Source organism: Sinocyclocheilus rhinocerous, unplaced genomic scaffold (genome assembly GCF_001515625.1).
Source record: "Sinocyclocheilus rhinocerous isolate Xijiao unplaced genomic scaffold, SAMN03320098_v1.1 scaffold368, whole genome shotgun sequence".
NCBI classification, from domain to species: domain Eukaryota; kingdom Metazoa; phylum Chordata; class Actinopteri; order Cypriniformes; family Cyprinidae; genus Sinocyclocheilus; species Sinocyclocheilus rhinocerous.
Genome location: NW_015664681.1, coordinates 1,286,035 through 1,304,566, shown reverse-complemented (window position 1 = coordinate 1,304,566; position 18,532 = coordinate 1,286,035). Strand labels below are relative to the sequence as shown.

General features: G+C 37.7%; 1 protein-coding gene and 1 long non-coding RNA gene across 2 annotated transcripts in view; both read left to right on the top strand.

The window, feature by feature from the left end:
• ttc17 (tetratricopeptide repeat domain 17) overlaps positions 1-13,708 on the top strand; it is a 19,682-nt gene extending 5,974 nt beyond the window's left edge. Inside the window, exons 9-24 of the mRNA XM_016540980.1 lie at positions 653-813; positions 1,006-1,118; positions 1,754-1,906; positions 3,636-3,751; positions 3,858-4,008; positions 4,173-4,244; positions 5,737-5,923; positions 6,570-6,704; positions 8,072-8,334; positions 8,423-8,573; positions 10,372-10,492; positions 10,580-10,739; positions 10,837-10,920; positions 12,091-12,210; positions 12,312-12,455; positions 12,546-13,708. Coding sequence (XP_016396466.1) covers positions 653-813; positions 1,006-1,118; positions 1,754-1,906; positions 3,636-3,751; positions 3,858-4,008; positions 4,173-4,244; positions 5,737-5,923; positions 6,570-6,704; positions 8,072-8,334; positions 8,423-8,573; positions 10,372-10,492; positions 10,580-10,739; positions 10,837-10,920; positions 12,091-12,210; positions 12,312-12,455; positions 12,546-12,677 — 2,263 coding nt within the window. The 3' untranslated portion in view covers positions 12,678-13,708. The remainder of the gene's footprint in view (positions 1-652; positions 814-1,005; positions 1,119-1,753; positions 1,907-3,635; positions 3,752-3,857; positions 4,009-4,172; positions 4,245-5,736; positions 5,924-6,569; positions 6,705-8,071; positions 8,335-8,422; positions 8,574-10,371; positions 10,493-10,579; positions 10,740-10,836; positions 10,921-12,090; positions 12,211-12,311; positions 12,456-12,545) is intronic.
• Positions 13,709-15,195: 1,487 nt separating this feature from the next.
• The window catches only part of LOC107730275 (uncharacterized), a 13,309-nt gene continuing 9,972 nt past the window's right edge, over positions 15,196-18,532 (top strand). The window contains exons 1-2 of the long non-coding RNA XR_001638667.1: positions 15,196-15,316; positions 15,412-15,469. This is a non-coding gene — a long non-coding RNA (uncharacterized LOC107730275). The remainder of the gene's footprint in view (positions 15,317-15,411; positions 15,470-18,532) is intronic.

The following is an 18,532-nucleotide window of genomic DNA, read 5'->3' as shown; positions in this document are numbered from 1 at the left end:
CACGGCGCTTTTAAGCTATTTAAAAGCGAAGGAAAGCGAGGAAAAGAGGGAAAATTCAAACGAACTAAAAACGAACAATTGCTTTACTCCGAATTGCCGCTATTTGAAAGTGAAAGTAAAATGCGCACACCGCTTTTACAAGCTATTTAAAAGCGAAGGAAAGCGAGAAAAAGAGGGAACGCCCCCGCCCGCTCTACAGTTTTCAGTGTCACATGATTCTTCAGAAATCATTCTAATTGATTTGGTGCACACAAAATAAAGATATTTGTAATGGGCTTTAAATTATAGTGTTTTCACACTAGAGGTTTGATTAAACAAAAACTTAGATTTGTTTCATTTGGAAGTCGACTTACAAACTAAGAACCACACATAATGTCGTTAAACACAGAGTGAAGTGCTATTGTAAATGTATATTTTGTGATATTGTGTAAATTCTGACACAATGTTGACAGTATTTTGGTAGTTACACCAGATAAACAAAATCCAAGCAAATGATGATGCTTTCCAATTGTAACATTCAGACTTGAGCATTTGTTTTCTGGCAGTGATGATAAATATCTTGCAGTTGTTCTGTTGATGACAAGGAAGAGGGCACAAATGAATCTTTGAGTTTGTGCTCAGAAAAGTGCGTCTTCCCTGACTCTTTGTCCAGGTCTTTGCAACGCACCCTGAATGAACTGAAGGAGTACCAAAAGCAGCATGATCATTACCTGAGGCAGCAGGAGATGCTGGACAAGCACAAGCTCATTCAGGAAGAGCAGATCCTGCGAAATATCATCCACGAGACCCAAATGGCTAAAGAAGCTCAACTCGGTTAGACTGCATGTTTTACCTTTCAATTCCAATCATACAGTTTCTGTAACATAGACCCACAAACTCAAGATTGTGCAGTATACTGGATAAACAAGTTTCGCAAGCCTGCCAGATCTATTTGGCGCCACGTTTGTTCTCTTCCCCTGTTGATTGCAGGAATGCGGATAATAGGACTTAAATGTTTTGTTTCAGGAAATCACCAAATGTGTCATATGGGCCAGCAGAAGTTCACCCTGCACTGCCCGTATGACTTGCCTGTACGGTATCACCGTGGAGAACTGTTTGAAAATGTCCACTACATTCAGGTGAAACTGAAAACACACCATTCGAATTATTTTGCTTTGTGTGTGTTAATAATTAGAATAAATATTGAAGTAGTTTACTCGATTTCTACACAATAAAATATTTAGCCGAACTTGCAAAATGTATATCATTATTTAAGTTCCTATGGAGTTTCAAAATTTGACTTTTGCATGTCTAGAAAAAACATTTAAAATGAGTAATATCTTGATTTTTTTAGTTGTTGTAGCTTATTTAAATGCTTGAATCCTTGAGGGCGCCTTAGGAGTGTGTGGAGGCCCCCTAGTAGACCCTGGCCCTCTGGTTGAGAAGCGTCGGTCTATAGTAATGCCAGTCCACAAATTTCAGTGGACAAGCAGTGTTTCATGTAACAACAGTGGATCATATTATTGTTTTGTTTGCGTGTCCACTATACCCTACTTTGACTGCTTGCAAAACTATTTTTGTATGCGGATCAGAATTAAACAAATTAGCTGAGTAGCTGAAGCTAACTTGTTTATAAAACGGTTGTATGAAAGCAATACTTTACATGTGATAAAGTTGTTGATGATATTCAGTATAACATCAGTCTTCTTTGTTATATTGCTTAAGTGTCAACCTCCTCTTTTTTCTGTGTGTGTGTGCGTGTGCGTGCTTGTAGTTTGGTGAGGAAGTGTCAGTAGCCAGCAGTGTTGCTCTGGTGTCCGAGTTAAGTGTGAATGAGAGTCACAGTCCTCAGCAGTCCTACACCGTGTCTTTAGGACGGGAACCTGCAGCCCACTGGGACAAGGAGACCACCTCCACCGATGTAAGATTGTCGATTTTTTTATTTATTTTTTGGTAAACCCTCCTATTGTTAGCTGAAAACAACAGAATTAGCCTAAAATTTTAATTAACACAAATGCATGAGAAGGAGTTGTTTTGAACTTTGTGAATGAGAAGTTCTTCAGACACAGATTACATGATATACTAATTATTGGCATATCTATTTTTTGGCATATTTTTATCTGCATATGTCATGTTGTTTATATATGTTAGAACACAGTATAAAGGTGTGTTCATGCCATGTTCGAATTATTGTAGTTATGAGATTCTGACTTAGAACTAAGTTCTGACTGAACTAGTCAAACTCGTTATTAAAACTTTTTAAAAGTATACTTATTAAAAGTATACCACCTGACCATTGCAATGAAAACACTCAAAATGTTGGAAGGTTTAGCCATAAAATGTAGTTATCTTAAAGGGATAGTTCACCCAAAAATGAAAATTCTGTCATTAATTACTCACCCTCGTGTTGTTCCAAACCCGTAAGACCTTTTTTCATTTTCGGAACATTCTCTGACCCTCCCATACACTCATACTCTGACCCTCCCATGTCGTGGACTCGCGTTCACAACAGTACCATGACACAAGCGTGTGGCGGCGCCGGCGCTGACCCAGATCCGGCGTGATGACGTTGATCACATGCACCGTGTCTTGTGTTCAACGTCATCACGCCAGATCTGGGTCAGCGCCGGCGCCGCCACACGCTTGCGTCATGGTACTGTCGTGAACGCGCATCCACAAGTGACGCAGTAGAGACAAAAATGTGGAATAAAGTAATTATTTTTGTTTTCTTTGTGCAAAAAAAGTATTCTCGTAGCTTCGTAACATTAACGAAACGTAGTAAGGAGATCGTTAAAATAATCCATGTGACATAGGTGGTTCAACCGTAATTTTACCAAGCTACAACAATACTTTTTGTGCGCAAAGAAAACAAAAATAACGACTTTATTCAACAATTCGTCTCCTCCGTGTCACCTTATAGCACCATTTTGGAGAGTATCACATACGTAAACAACGTACGCTGTACTGTGTCAGCAGCACCGTACACGGATACATTGTTTACGCTTCGATCTGAACATAAACAATGTATCCGCGTACATACATTGCATACATTGATTACGTATGTGATACTCTCCAAAATGGTGCTATAGGGTGACACGGAGGAGACGAATTGTTGAATAATGTCGTTATTTTTGTTTTCTTTGCGCACAAAAAGTATTGTAGCTTCGTAACATTACAGTTGAACTACTGATGTCATATGGACTACTTTGTCGATCATCTTGGTACTTTTCTGTGCCTTGACCGTGGTAGTTCCCTTGCTGTCTATGGGAGGGTCAGAGAGCCCTCCGATTTCATCAAAAAATTGTGTTCCGAAGATGAAAGAAGGTCTTACGGGTTTGGAGCAACACAAGGGTGAGTAATTAATGACAGAATTTTCATTTTTGGGTGAACCTTCCCTTTAAAACTAGTTATCTTGGAATAACTCGGAATAAAAACCTTAAAAAATCTTAAAAAATAAATGAAAGACATGATTACAATGCAATTTAATGTAGCTAGCATAGAGTTATCTAATTTCATGTCAAAATATGATAAATACATTTTATCAATTCATTTTGGCATTATTAGCGTTGCCATAAAAATTTATAATTTCTGTATTATCTGTTGTATTCTGCATATTATATACTAGAAGTCACATTCTGTTTGTTGTGTGTGAACAGGAAAGTCATATGGTGCTGTGGCCCAGGAGGTCAGACTGTGCAAAAAAATTCCCCACTATTCCCCCTGTGCACCTACTTCCCACCTATTACCTGCCACCTGAGTCCCGCAACTTTAAGTAAGACATGGCACTGTGACATGAACACTTATGTTACATACAGTATGCAGTCACAGAATCACAGAACACGTAACATGTCACCTTGTTATCGTTGTCATGTTACCAGGGCTCTGAATATCCTTTTGGAGAGCAAAAGTCCTCCATCATCAGCAAAGACGCCGGATTGCAGCTTTAAGAACCTTGTCACTGCTAGAGACCCACTGGACTCTCTGGCCTGGGCCTTAGAGAAGGAGCTGCATGACCCACATGCTGCTGAGGTATGAGCCAGCTTACTCAACACTGTCAGTCTAAAGGCATTCTGTACCACACCCTTAGCTTACCTGAACTATTTGTGCAGGTAGATGAAGCAGGGAGAGCTATTTAGTGTGTGGGAGTGTTGCGTTTTCTCAGGTGAGTCATTCTGTGTGTGTGTTATACGCAGGTGTTGCTGAAGCGCAGTGGTGGGAGGAGTTTGGAGCAAACTGGAGCACTGATTGCTCAGGCTCTGGACAAGGTAAAAGAATAATAGTTACATGTGGCTCATGTTGAGTACATTAGCAATTGCACTATTTGCTCTTTGTAGATAATTAAGGACCATATTAAGTGAATTGCAAATTGAAGATTTTAATTGGTAAGATTCTGAAAATTGAGTCAACTGATTAAAAGTGGACAAATTATGTAAGGATGATAGTGTGGATCTTATGGAAATATAGATAAGTGTGAAGTACAGATAGAATTGAAGAATCAGTAACTTTATAATGAACATTTGTATAATATTTTTTTTCTATACAACATTTATAGTTACTGTGGACCATTAAAGGGGTCATATGATGCGATTTCATTTTTTCCCTTAGTATACATTTATTTCACCCCAAAATGAAAATTTGCTGAAAATTACTCACCCTCAGGCCATCCAAGGTGAAGTTTAAGTTTTGTGGTCACACCTTAGTTTAGGGACCAGTTCTCACTATTAACTAATTATTGACTATGACTTTTGCCTCAATAAACTCCTAATTTGCTGCTTATTAATAGTAAAGTAGTTGTTAAGTTTAGGTAGGGGGTAGGGTTAAAAAAATCTAAAATATGGTCATGTTGAATAAGTCATTAATATGTGCTTTATAAGTACTAATAAACAGCCATATGCTAGTAATATGCATGCTAACAAGCAACTAGTTAATAGTGAGAATTGGTCACTAAATTAAAGTGTTGCCAAATTTGTTTCTACATTGGATCAGATTTGGAGAGAAATTTAGCTTTACATCTCTTGCTCACCAATGGATCAACTGCAGTGAATGGGTGCCGTCAGAATGAGAGTCCCAACAGATGATAAAAAAATAATACACTAGCAATCCACACTACTCCAGTCCATCAGCAGATAAAAGCTGCATGTTTGTGATAAACAAGTCCATCATTAAGATGGTCACTTCAAACTTTAGCTTCCTATTAAATAGTCCATAATCCAAAATATTGTATTCTCCATTGAAAAAGTCATCTTGTCTGAATCAGGAGAAAAATATGCACAGATCAAGCATTGTTTACAAATGAAAGCATTCTGAAACTTTTCTAACCAAATATGTCAGTGGACTTGGACGAGAGAGGTCTTTACTGGGTGAAGCATTTTTATGGATTATGAACTCGGTAGACTCTATTTTGGCCAGAAGTGATGGTTTAAAGTTAAAATGCCTTAATGATTTATTACAAAAATCAATGCAGCTTTTCACTTTACAAGACGTTAATTGATGGACTGGCTTTGTATTGATAACTTAGTGTTTTTATCAGCTGTTTGAACTCTTGTTCTGACTGCACCCATTCACTTGCAAAAAATCTATTGTTGTACAAGTGATGTAATGCTATATTTCTACAATCTTTTCCAATACAAGCTTATCTGCACCTTGAATGACTTCAACACATAAATTTCATTTTTAGGTTAGCTATTCCTTTAATCAAAACAGAGAAGTTTATGAAGTGACATAAATGTATCTTTCTCTCTCTCTTTTTTACACCAGCCTCACACCCTGTTAAGTCTGGTCAACATTCACCTCTCTCAGGGAAACCTGACTGGCGCTCTGGCCGTGTTTCGTCAGGCCCTGACTCTCACAGTTCACTGTCCCCAGTGTCGTGCCAGCCTGCCTCTAATGCGCTGTCTCCAGTTTTACCCCTTCCTTTACAATCTCCAGCACCAGGCCTGTCCATGTAAGTAGCCTCCTCTGTAAACCTGTGGGACCCTTCTAACACTGAACCGAGAGCCCCCCCCCCCCAGACAGCTACCCCACTTCACCTTCCTCCATCACTCACTCTTTCCTCCTCCCTGGTGTTGCAGCCTCAGCTGCAGAGCGCTCTTTTTATAGCCAGGCACTGTAATTTTTGAGCCAATTTTAGACTCTTTACCGTTGCATCTTCTATTCTGGGTTTGCTCCATTCCCTCTTCTGCTCCCCTTTTCTCTTCTCCTCAGCATCCTGCACTGCTCCCCTTCTCTAGCTCAGCTCTCTCTCCCCTGGCACTCTTGTGAGTGAGAGAGACTTTGAAATAGCGAAATCGTGTCCTCAATAATTCAGGGCACTGAAAATAGCACAGGCTTTATTTAGATGCCGCTGCGCTCTGCAGACAAAAATGAACTCATTGTCCTCTTCTTGTTTGGGGGAACTCTGAGCTATTGATTTAGTGATTAATATGGCAAACCCCTTTTGAACTAACACACATATACAACAATGTGAATGGTGAATGTGTGTCCAAGTGGCTTCTGTTTCTACCTTCTTATAAATAATACAGTTGTATTGATTTGAAAAATCTAAGTTAAGCAACATGTGAGCTGAATTGTGTGTGTGTGTGTGTGTGTAGCTGGCTCTGGCTGTGAGGCAGAGGACGACACAGAGCTGGAGGAATGGGACACTGCCAGCAGCAGCAGCAGGCAGGAGGCCTGGGACACTGATGCCATGCCTGTGTCTGCTTTAGAAGACTCTCTTCTCTTTGAGAGTAAGATTAATAATGAAGCTTATGGGGGCTTCTTTCTCTGTGTTTGATGTTCATATACAATACAGTGGACTCAGTCCAACATTCTGAGACCACTAGCAAAAATACTTCTATGTTGCATTTATTATTAGCATAACAATTTAAGTGAGTTCACATACTTAATGTCACAAGTGTTTATTCCATTAGTGACTTAGAAATAGCATTAAATCTTAAATATCTCTTATTTATTTATTTATTTTGTATGTTTAATTTTTACATTATAGCGTTTCTTTTTGACATTATTCAAAACCCTAAATCTTTGTTTCAAGGTTTAAATTAAATTTTAAATCCCAGATTTGCAGTCTCAGAATTTTAGACTCCACTGTATATCTACAATATATTGGAAATGTTGTGACAGTTGTCAGACAGAATTTGACCTCATCAGTGTTCACATTAGCAAAATCTCTGCAAAAAATTTGTCTAGAAAAATAGGTCAATATTGTAGCGATGTATGAAGCACATCTCTCACAGAATTCACTTTTATACCAAGTAGCTTTCTGTTGGCAAATGTGGTAAAATCGCACAACAAATTTGAACTTGCTGCGAAATCTGCATGTGGAAATCTTTTGCTCTCATGTGAAATTCACAATTGTGTGGATTCCTATTAAAAATGTGTGTATTTCACCCACTTCGAAATGTAAATGTAACCAGGGTCTTAGGGTCTCTCTGTAAAGGAAAGTATACTGCAATACTACGCATACAAAATCTGTGAATTTTATCTCTTCATCAACTCTTTTTGATTATTTGATCTGACTACTAGAACTTAACTTTACCTATATTTCCTATCAATAAATTGAAATATGTAATTGCAATTTTCATACAAAAACCCAACAGATTGTATTTCATGTTTCATGTGAATCATTTATTAATACGGTCACTTTCCCCATGCTTTATGAGCTTAAACATATATTAATTGTAAGCCTTTACATGTTAAATTTGACATTTTTACTCCAGATTTAATTTAAAAATGTGAAAAAAAGGCTCTGTGATGGTAACTGTCCTGTCCTTGCTAAATTAAACAGAGTGTAGTGAGGCCATGTGATATAGCAATATAGCACAGCACTATGTTAAAGATTTATGGTTGCATATTTTATACTGTTTTATATTTCATGTTGTTTCACTTACTATTTTTAAACAATAGCTGGCAGAATACATGCAGTTGTTTTTTTTTTTTTTTTTTACAAACAGTCATTGTCAGATTGAGGATGTCAATCCACATGGAAAAGAATGAATGAAATCTTCTGAACAAGGACTTCTGCTCAACTCCTGTGTGCTTCTAAACAAGCAGCACTCTTTACCTTTTCTCTCTGTTCTTCTCTCGTCTTCTGCAGAGGTGGTGGTGGACAGCAACGGTTCAGGGGAGGCGAGTGGGCAGGACAGGGTCCGAGAGCAAAAGACTGACGGGGTGGAGGAAGAGGAGCAGGACTGGCGTCTGAGAGAAGAGCTGATAGGAGCATTTGAGGGGGCTCTGGACATGAACGGGAGGACAGGGGACCTACGGGGCATCCGCGTGCTGAAAAACGACAGGGTTATGGGGTCGAGAGCGGGAGGACCCTGCTTCGGTAACTGTGAGGATGATGAGGGAGCTGAATGGGTACGTCTCTCTGTTGAAATGTTTAAGAACTTTTTGTGTTCGTAATCAAGAAGAATTGAACTGTTTCCTGTTCTCTTCATTTCTTCAGATAACATTCCAGGTGAAACGTGTGAAAAAGCCCAAAACTGATAACTCGGAGGGCTGGGTGGGAGAAGGAGATGTTCATCAGAGTGAACCTGCAGCAAGCAACTCCATCCTTGAGATCAGTGGACCCACAATCCCCTCGCCTGGACCCTCAGGTGGTTCCTACATGACATTTAGTATTATTTATATACAGTCCTTAATTTTTTAGATATTTTAACTTTTAGGTTTATATTTTCATTTTAGTTGTAGCAAAATTAGTAGTTTAAATCTATTTCTGTTTAACTTTTCATTTTCATTTCAATTTTTATTTTTAGTCATTTTAGTCCAGCTTAAACTTACTTTCAGTTAGGTGCCAAGGCAACATTTTAAGTTTTTCATCTAATATTTGTTTTAATTCAGCTTTATTTCAGTAAACAGAAATTATTTTTATGGTTTGTTTTGTTATAGGGGTGTAACGGTACACAAACATGACGGTTCGGTGCGTACCTCGTTTTTGACGTCACGGTTTGGTATGGTTTTCAAAGGAAAAAAACTAAACATAAATTGCTTCTTTTTTAATTAAACAATGGTTTACTGAACAAATTGCTCTTTCTGTAAAAAAATTCAATTATAATTACAATTTTCTTAGGGATAAAAATCTACCTCAGATTCTTCTCTAAACTAGGGAACCCTTTTACATTACTATAAGGTTACAGTTAACAACAGAGCCCAAACTTAAACTCAATTACTATTTATTTTTAACTATAATAATTAACACTCAAATTAAAAAAATTGTATGCAAACATATTTTTTAATTAACTTCTAAATTATACAATTTCTATTTGTTGTTGTCTGTAATAATTTACAGAGTGGTTGTCATAACTTGTTTCATAAAGGATTTATTTAAACATACATTAAATAAAGATATCATTAACAAGTAAAGTAAAATATAATTAAGTATATAGTCTAAGGGGTGTAACGGTACACAAACATGACGGTTCGGTGCGTACCTCGTTTTTGACGTCACGGTTTGGTATGGTTTTCAAAGGAAAAAAACTAAACATAAATTGCTTCTTTTTTAATTAAACAATGGTTTACTGAACAAATTGCTCTTTCTGTAAAAAAATTCAATTATAATTACAATTTTCTTAGGGATAAAAATCTACCTCAGATTCTTCTCTAAACTAGGGAACCCTTTTACATTACTATAAGGTTACAGTTAACAACAGAGCCCAAACTTAAACTCAATTACTATTTATTTTTAACTATAATAATTAACACTCAAATTAAAAAAATGGTATGCAAACATATTTTTTAATTAACTTCTAAATTATACAATTTCTATTTGTTGATGTCTGTAATAATTTACAGAGTGGTTGTCATAACTTGTTTCATAAAGGATTTATTTAAACATACATTAAATAAAGATATCATTAACAAGTAAAGTAAAATATAATTAAGTATATAGTCTAATATTTTGCAATGTGCTCTTTACTAGACTTAATTTCTCTAGCAAATAACGAGCTGTGGGCAGGACACTGATGACTTGCCTGAGGTAAATGAAATGCTACGTGACATTTTGTTTACAAGCCGTTTTGAAATGCTAATTGAGCGATTACGTGAGGGGTGAGATGTCGATTCATGTTTATTTTGCGTTAAAACTATTAGTAAAGAGGAAGGGATGATCGTGATCACTTGCGCTCCGCGCTGCCATCAGAACTGAGGCATTTATACAGCGATATGTCATGCCACATCAAAGAGCGTCAAAACGGCATTTATTGTCTGAATTGCCTGAAAAATAGAATGATTTTTGCGTACCGAACCGAAAGACCCTTATCGAAAATTTTCGTTACGAATGCGTGTACTGTTACAACCCTAGTTTGTTAACAATAACAACGCTGACACCGAGATGATTCTGCTAGCACTGTAGCTGCGAAAGGCATCATGACGTCATAATATTTTACGTGTCTTTAGAGAGATGGAAGGACTACAGCAGTCTGGGTTGGCCCGGTCCAGAGGAATGTCAGCGCACGCGTCGTGTGGACCTCACAACTGTGGCTAGTACCTGGCTGGCTGTGTCTGCCAAGAACATAGAGTAGGATATCATTCGTAAAGTCATTCTGTCAGAATACTGTCATAGCGGGCTCTTTTCCACTAACATATGACTCTGAACTCCTCACAGTATCACAGAGCATATAGACTTTGCCACACCGCTTCAGGAGCCAGCAGTGGAGCCGGTGTGTAATGCCAATCTCCCTGCCAGTATGCACACACTGGACCATCTGAGCGGAGTGGCCAACCGCGGAGGCATTCACTATACTGGAGAGAGTCAACTCAGAGAGGTGTTTTTTAATCTCCTAGATTCTGCTGATCTGAAAAGTTCTGACGTTTGTGAATGGCTGTTTTTTTTCTCATCTCACCCTCACTCTTCTGTCGCAGGTGTTGCAGAATCTGGGAAAAGATCAATTTCCCTCACAGTCTTTTGAACAAGTGGGAACACGTATTGCAAAGGTGTTGGAAAAGGTATTACACTGAGTGTTTGTTCTAAGAATGTAACTACAAGTGTGCTCACATGCTCTTTAAAAGTTGCCTTCAGTTGGGTTAAAAAAAAAAAAAGTCGTCTTAATATCTAAATGAAATCGTACCAGTCTGGAATTTGCAAAGACCTGTGCTGCTTTTTAAAAGTTTAGGCTTGGTGAGATATTGTAATGTTTCTGAAAGAAGTCTCTTATGTTGATCAAGGCTGCATTTATTTGATAAAAAATATAGTAGAAACAATAATATTGTAAAATATCACTAAAATGTACAATTATTTTCTATTATATATTTTAAAATTTAATTTATTCCTGTGAGGGTAAAGCTGAATATTCAGCAGCCATTAATCCAGTCTTCAGAGTCACATGATCCTACATAAATCATGTTAATGTGCTGATTTGGTGCTCAGTGTTGATTTATTAAGTGATTAAAAACAGTTGTGCTGCTTAGTATTTTTGTGGAAATTAAGTTACTAAAACTAAGTTTTTTTTCAGGATTCTATGATAAATAGAGTTCAAATGAATGTCTTTACTTTCTTTTGATTAATTTAATGCATCCTTGTTATCCTTGAATAAACTTTTTTTATTTCTTTAAAAAAAATCTTACTGACCCCAGACTTTTAAAAGGTGCTGTAGATAATGTTATTGTAGCTTTATCCATTGTGTATTCATGTTAATGGGACTAAAATGATATCCACTAAAATGGTATGCACCTTATTTTTAACATAAGAGCGGGCGCAGCTATTTGGAACTTGAATGTGCAAGGCCTCCGGTTATTTTACCTGTACAAAAACAGTCTGTTATGCTGTTTGATATTGCAAACTGGTATTTGTTATCATAATTCATTATTGTAATCATAAACACAATGGTTTGTAGCACCAATAGCTTTATAGTTATTTACCTTTAGCGACTAATGAATCAGAAGTCTCACACATTCAAGAAAATAGCTTACTTCCGTGTTGCAAAATAAGGTGGATACTAGGACTGACAGACAGGACTGTAGCTGGACTATTCAAAAACCCAAACTGATGATAAAACTGTGCATGTAAACATACTTTATGACTGTTTGTATTTCTAGCTGAGAACAACTCAATGGAAAGTTTATCAGTGAGTAATAGATTGTTCCATTTCATGATCTGGGTGATCGTTTATCCATTAGAATCAGACATCCTGGGTTCTGTCCAGCATGGCAGCATTGTACTGGAGGGTGAAAGGTCAGGGAAAGAGAGCCATCGACTGCCTCCGCCAGGCTCTGAACTACGCTCCTCACCACATGAAGGTTCTGCTAGTTCTTCTATTATTAGACTTCGTCTCCATTGGCTGGCTTGTACAAAAGCAGATCTTACTGCAAGATGTGAATATTTGTTTCTGTTGTGTTAGGATGTGCCTCTCATCAGTCTTGCCAACATCTTCCATAATGCGAGGCTATGGGAGGACGCCCTGACTGTGGCACGCATGGCAGTGGAAATTGCTCCTCACTTTGTGGTTAACCATTTTACTCTGGCAAATGTTTATATAGCTATGGTAAGTGATTTTAAGGTAAGAGTCTTATGAGGGATTTTATTGATGTTAAGTGATGACTGCATTTAATACGTACTTAATGTGTCTTCATAGGAGGAGTTTGAGAAGGCCATGCATTGGTACGAGTCGACTCTAAAACTCCAGCCAGAATTTGGGCCAGCCAAAGATCGTCTGCGCACCATCCAATGCTACCTCCTCTCCAAGAGGGACAGGCGAGCTCCCTGAGGACACAACGCACACACACACACACACACACACACACACACACACGCACAAACGTAACATTATCATTGCTCCTTAATCTTAGCTATCAGTGAGGAACACAGTGTTTGTCTATTTGTTGTCTTAATTTCATAAATATAGACCATATCATTACTGTTAATAAGGTTGGTGTTCATTTGAGCTATGAAAACGGTTTCCCTTTTTTCTGATCTTTACAAAAAATTTTATGATGTTGTTTTAAGGCTTAAGGGTTATTTATTTCTATAAAACATCTTGTTATTCCTATAAAGGGATATTTTGGCTGGGGTCGAGATCCAATGTTTTAATGTGTCGGACTGTATTTGAATGCGATTTCTTTTAACAATGATACCAATAATACAATGCATCTTTTAGTCTCACCATATCCACATGTCCCTCTCTCGCAGCAATAGCTACTAGGTGTATAAAGGGTGTCTTAAAATGTTATTCAGAATACAGATGGTTAAAAGAAACACTGTAGTCTTTTACTTTACACAACCATTCTCCGATTTAGTTATGTCTAATAGTGACAGTTCAGGCTGTTGTATGCACTTTTTGTATCTGCCATCAGGGCAGGCTGAAGCATTTGGTACATCCTCCTGTTGCTTTTTATTTTTAGCTAAAAATATCCAATACTGCAAACAATTTCCCCTGATGGTTTACTGTACTGCTTTCAAACTTAGCTGACATGGAATAAATCATTAGCATTCAGGCTGAAGACAGAGCCACTGCAAATATTTAAACTAAACAAAATATCAGTAGCAAAAATTTAGATTTTAACGGATGTATTTTCCTTTCAGTTTTTAAAAGGTACCTTTAATAAGGAGATTGTTCTGCTCAAAGTTATAAAATACACTTCCATTCACTTTACTTTGCACAGCTGAGCTGTTGACTCGAAGATCTGATCTGTACTGTTCTATTTAATATTTAGAAAGTCAAGATAAATATTTCTGTCCATAGTCTATATGAAAACATACAGGTTCCTCCAGAATTAAAGTGGACATGCGGTTTTTAAAGACGTGTTTATGATTGTTTTCTGATGATTTTACTAAATTAAACTTGAATCCCAGTTCAGAACTGTTAAGCGTAAAATATAATTTGTGCTAATGTGTCTCTTTTAAAGGATCTCAACAACCTTGTGAATGGGTCACATAAAAAAAAAAACATCACCAAATCAAGCCCCTTGAAAAAAGTGTAATGTATAAAAATGGTTATTGGGATACAGGATGGATATGTTTTACTTTTTAAATAATATTTACAGGGTAACTTTTATTGGCTGTAGAGGTTGATGCTATAATTCATGCTATCCTGTTTTTGACCACAAGGTGGCTGTGAAGCCTCGTGCCATTCAATACATGAAGACATGCCATGATGATAAACATACAGACATACAAAGGTTATTTTTGAGACTTACTATCCACCTTTTTCTTGTCGTAAAAATGGGCGCGGCCATTTGTAAATTCTATGGGTCTGGCTTCCGGTCTCATCTGCGTCCACTCCGTTTAGCTATTTTTAGCTGAACAAAACAGTTCGTTTTGCTGCTTGATATTGAAAGTTGGTGTGTCTTATATTATTTTAATGTATTATCTTAATTATGAACACACTGGTTTGTAGTGCAAACAGTTTTACCGTTTACTGCACGTTGTTATTCTCCTCGTTATTTACCTATAGCGGCTAATGAACCGGAAGTCTCACCCATAGGCTTACTTCCGCGTTGAAGAAAAAGGTGGATAAGATATAATGTACAGTATAATGTAACATAAAAAAAATATATATATTTATCCATGTTAATGACTATCGATTTATAATTAATTGTTCCTATAACATACACTCTTTACACTCTAAAGTTCTCACTTCTCAGTAATCAAATACGTGTTTATACTAGATCAAAATATAATCATGATTATATATACAGAATATTTAGGCTTTTTTGCTACTACGAAATATGCCAGAAGCACCACATCAGCAGCTGGACTTTATAAATATAGACCTCGATAGATTTTGCTTGACACTCCAGTAGTAACACCAAGTCTAGTTGAGTGCCTCATTTATAGGAGAGCTCCCACCTACCCAGCCCCATCAAATCCGTTTTACCCAGAGCCCCGCCCCCTGTCTTTGTCAGTTGAATTAATTTGATACTATTTTTGAATTTCTGCGTTTCCCAGAGAAACCTAATGACGCAATGACGTCAATGCGGGTCAGTAGCACAGTGATAGGCTGGTGGCGGGGAAAGCTGTGCTCTCCACCAACAGAAACGACACTGCTGTATCTAAGAAGCCCTGGTGTCTATTACATTAAGCATATAGAGTATATATATATATAGAGAGAGAGAGAGAGATGAATGAATGAATGAATATAAAGGATGAAAAACACGTTTTAAAAATGCACTACAGTATGCTTTATTACACAAATTCGTGGTAAAACACTGATAATATGATTATATTTTTTTCAGCAAATTTACGTAAATTCTTACCGTGAATATGAACATCTTCCATTCACAGCGTCGCGTTCTCGTGTCTGTCTATGCAAAGCAAGTTTGCGGGATGCCAGCCCTCCTTTAACTTCTCAATAACCAATTTCAACCCCCTCCCCCAAATACATGGGAAAGCTGATACTTTCTTTAGGTATTTCTCTTCATTCAAAAAAAGCAAGCGAGCTCATTCACGCAGTGAGCACTGTCCAAATGCAGGCGCTCGTCTGTGTACTCCGTCTTGTCTAGATTCCTCTGTGAACACTGTGCGAACATCACTTTGCACTTCGAGGAACGAGAACATACGGTGAGTGATATTTTATTTCTTTCTGTTTCAGTTCTCAACTCATTTGGAACTTTATTTTGACTTCGGATCGCTTTTAAAGTGATCAGACGTTGAACTAGGTGATAACTCCACAGGGTTTGTTTGCTTGTGGTTGGATTGTACAGGTATTTGGAGTAGGCTACAGAGTCCAGATCAAAACTAGATCGGAAGATGCTACTTTTGTGTTTTGCAGGATTGCAGCTACTTAAAGTCTGACGCTTCGGTTTGTAGGCTATTTGTACGTTGTAAGCTCGATACTTCGCTGAGTGTTATATAGCAGATTATTCGTCCTTGATATTATGCGGCTCTTTCACAACTTTAAATCCGATATTCTCAAAGCGTGTTGTTCTCATTGTTGCCGAGTGGTCACGATTCGCGCTGTTGTAACATTTATGAATCGCACTGACATCTCCGGTACCCTTTAAGCTTTTGCAACGCTTACGTTTTAAAAAAGAGCAAACAAACAGATGGAATAATGAAACAAGCTTTTTTCATGAAGTCAGTCGTGTTCATGTTTTACTCCTAACTTGAGTTGTAGCAGATGAGGAACATGCGAACCATTTTCAAAACTAGCAAATCAAGTCACGGAATATGCAACCTGGACTGTCTAGACCGCCTCAACTCTGTCCTGTTGCACCCAGTCTAAACAAAAAGGACTTTGGTAAGAAAGCGTTCCCTTATCAGATGACATGAGCGGACGGAGGGTTTCAGCACCACGGACAGCGACTACCTCAGGCCTCGGCTCAAGAGCGTGCGTCGGACTACATTTCACGACAAACAGTATGAAATATGTAGCAACAAGTCTGCTGCATGAACGCAATGACACTATGGAACACGTATTTTTTTTTAATCGCCGGTGATCATCTTGCAAATCTTTACCCTGCATTTCCGCACACACATATATATATATATTAGTGGTGTCAAAATTAGCGCGTTAAAGGGTTAGTTCACCCAAAAATGAAAATTAGGCTGCGTTTTACTCACCCCCGAGGCATCCTTTACAAATCCTCGTTTTGTACTTCTAATTCTTGACCGTTGTTTTGTTTTGATCTCTCCGCGTTCGTCACTTCTGAGCGGCGCATGCAAAGCCGACCTCATACCTCATCCGCCCCGAACTGCTTCTGTTTACAACAGTGAGCACAAGCTAGATTCAAGTGATTATTACGTTTTGAATATGGCTATTTTTCTTACAAAAACGCATCGAATTGCTACAGAAGGCCTTTGTGCGGCGATTTTTATTTAAGTTCTTTTGGACAGAAGCAATGCAACACCCGCTGAGTGGCATTAAACAGCTTGAAAGATCAAAGACAATTTTTTATATAACTCCGACTGGATTCGTCTGAAAGAAGAAAGTCATATACACCTAGGATGCCTCAGGGGTGAGTAAAACGCAGCCTAATTTTCATTTTTGGTTGAACTAACCCTTTAATGCAGGCGATTAATTTTTTCAGTTTAACGCTAACGCAATTAACGCAGGGGCGGGGCTAGGGTTGGCCACCCCACTCACAACTACTGCTTCTGTCACTTTTTCTCTTGACAAGAAGTGCATGTATTCAGTCGCAGAACGAGACGTTTCAGTGGGAGACGTTTCAGACGCGCGCTCCACTTTACTTCAGCGCCAGGCGCGAGTCAAGCGAGCGCTGAAACGGTACTGTGCTTGCAGCGCGTGCTCTTCAATTGCACGCACAAAGGCGCCGGCGCGCGCTGTAGCCTGTATCCTTTCATATCAAAGCGCGAAATAAACTACGTGCATGCAATGTCGTGGTCAGTTAAGTCATGAAGTTACCAAAAAGGCGATTAAAGCTGCCTTAAAACTGTGCATGCATGTAATATATTTTATATGAGTCACATTTAAGAACATGTCTCTGAAATGGTTTTCAAAACTGTCCAGGAGCAGACCAGCACTGTCTCACTCATCACACCCGATTTAACTCGTCAGCTCATTAATAGAGACTTTAAGACCTGAAGTGGCTCAGAAAAGCTAAAAAGAGTTGAGAGAAAATATGATGCGTGTCAGATCAGCGTCACGTTCAGCAGCGACAGCTCTTAAGTGCCACCAGCCCACCGGTGGGCCCGTTGACTTTTTTTCGTTGTCTTTTTTTCTCTGTCACATATCTTGGTAATAATCATAAATTACATATCATTTGAAAGCTTAAACCCTCAAAATTCATCTTGTGAAAACCATTTTGAAATCGGACCTTGCGTTACCATGGAAATGGTACTTTAAAATCTTTTGGCGGTCTCCTCCCCCTTAGTGGGTGGTGTCAGGTGTCATATTACAAAATGTATTGTGGTCTTTTAGAATCAAAACATTTTATAATCTTGACAAAATGCATATCGTCTGAAAGGTCTGAGTCTCAAGATTCCATATTTTGTGATAGTAGTAAAATTGACAAGAGATATTTAGACATTTGTGACAGAAAAATGGATTTAAAAAAATTCCATGGAGTTTTGATGGCGCCCAGTGGCTGTTTGTGGTATAACGCCCTAAATAAAATCTCTCAGGAACCTCAATTTTTTTTATATCAATGTCAAATTTGGAACATAACTTATTTAGACATAAGGCTTTAATTTTATAGCAATTTTGGATTCAAAAATATTTTGAAAAATCTAAATGGTACAGTGCATTTTCTTTACAGAAAATTTAAACTTCTTTAACTGTTTGATACTTTAATATTTTGAAATGATTCTACTTCTGCAATAATCTGCAGATTGCTTTCTTTAAAAAAAGAGTCCAACCTTAGGTCTGTATTCCAAAGCGTTCATGAATTATATCAATTTAAGTTTGAATAGTGCACTTTCACATCTATATTCAAAAATGGGGGGGTGGCACTTAAAGGGTTAAAGAAATAACAGCCAAAACAATCTAATAACCAGCTGCTGTGATGTCTATTAATCAAAGGACAAAGAAAAAAAAGAGGAAAATTTTTTTATAGAGAAATCAGTATTGATATCATTGATACTATATACTGTCTTTATGTTGTTTGTGCATTAATTTGAAGATTGAATCTGAAATTATTGCAATATAAAAGTATATTTAAAAAC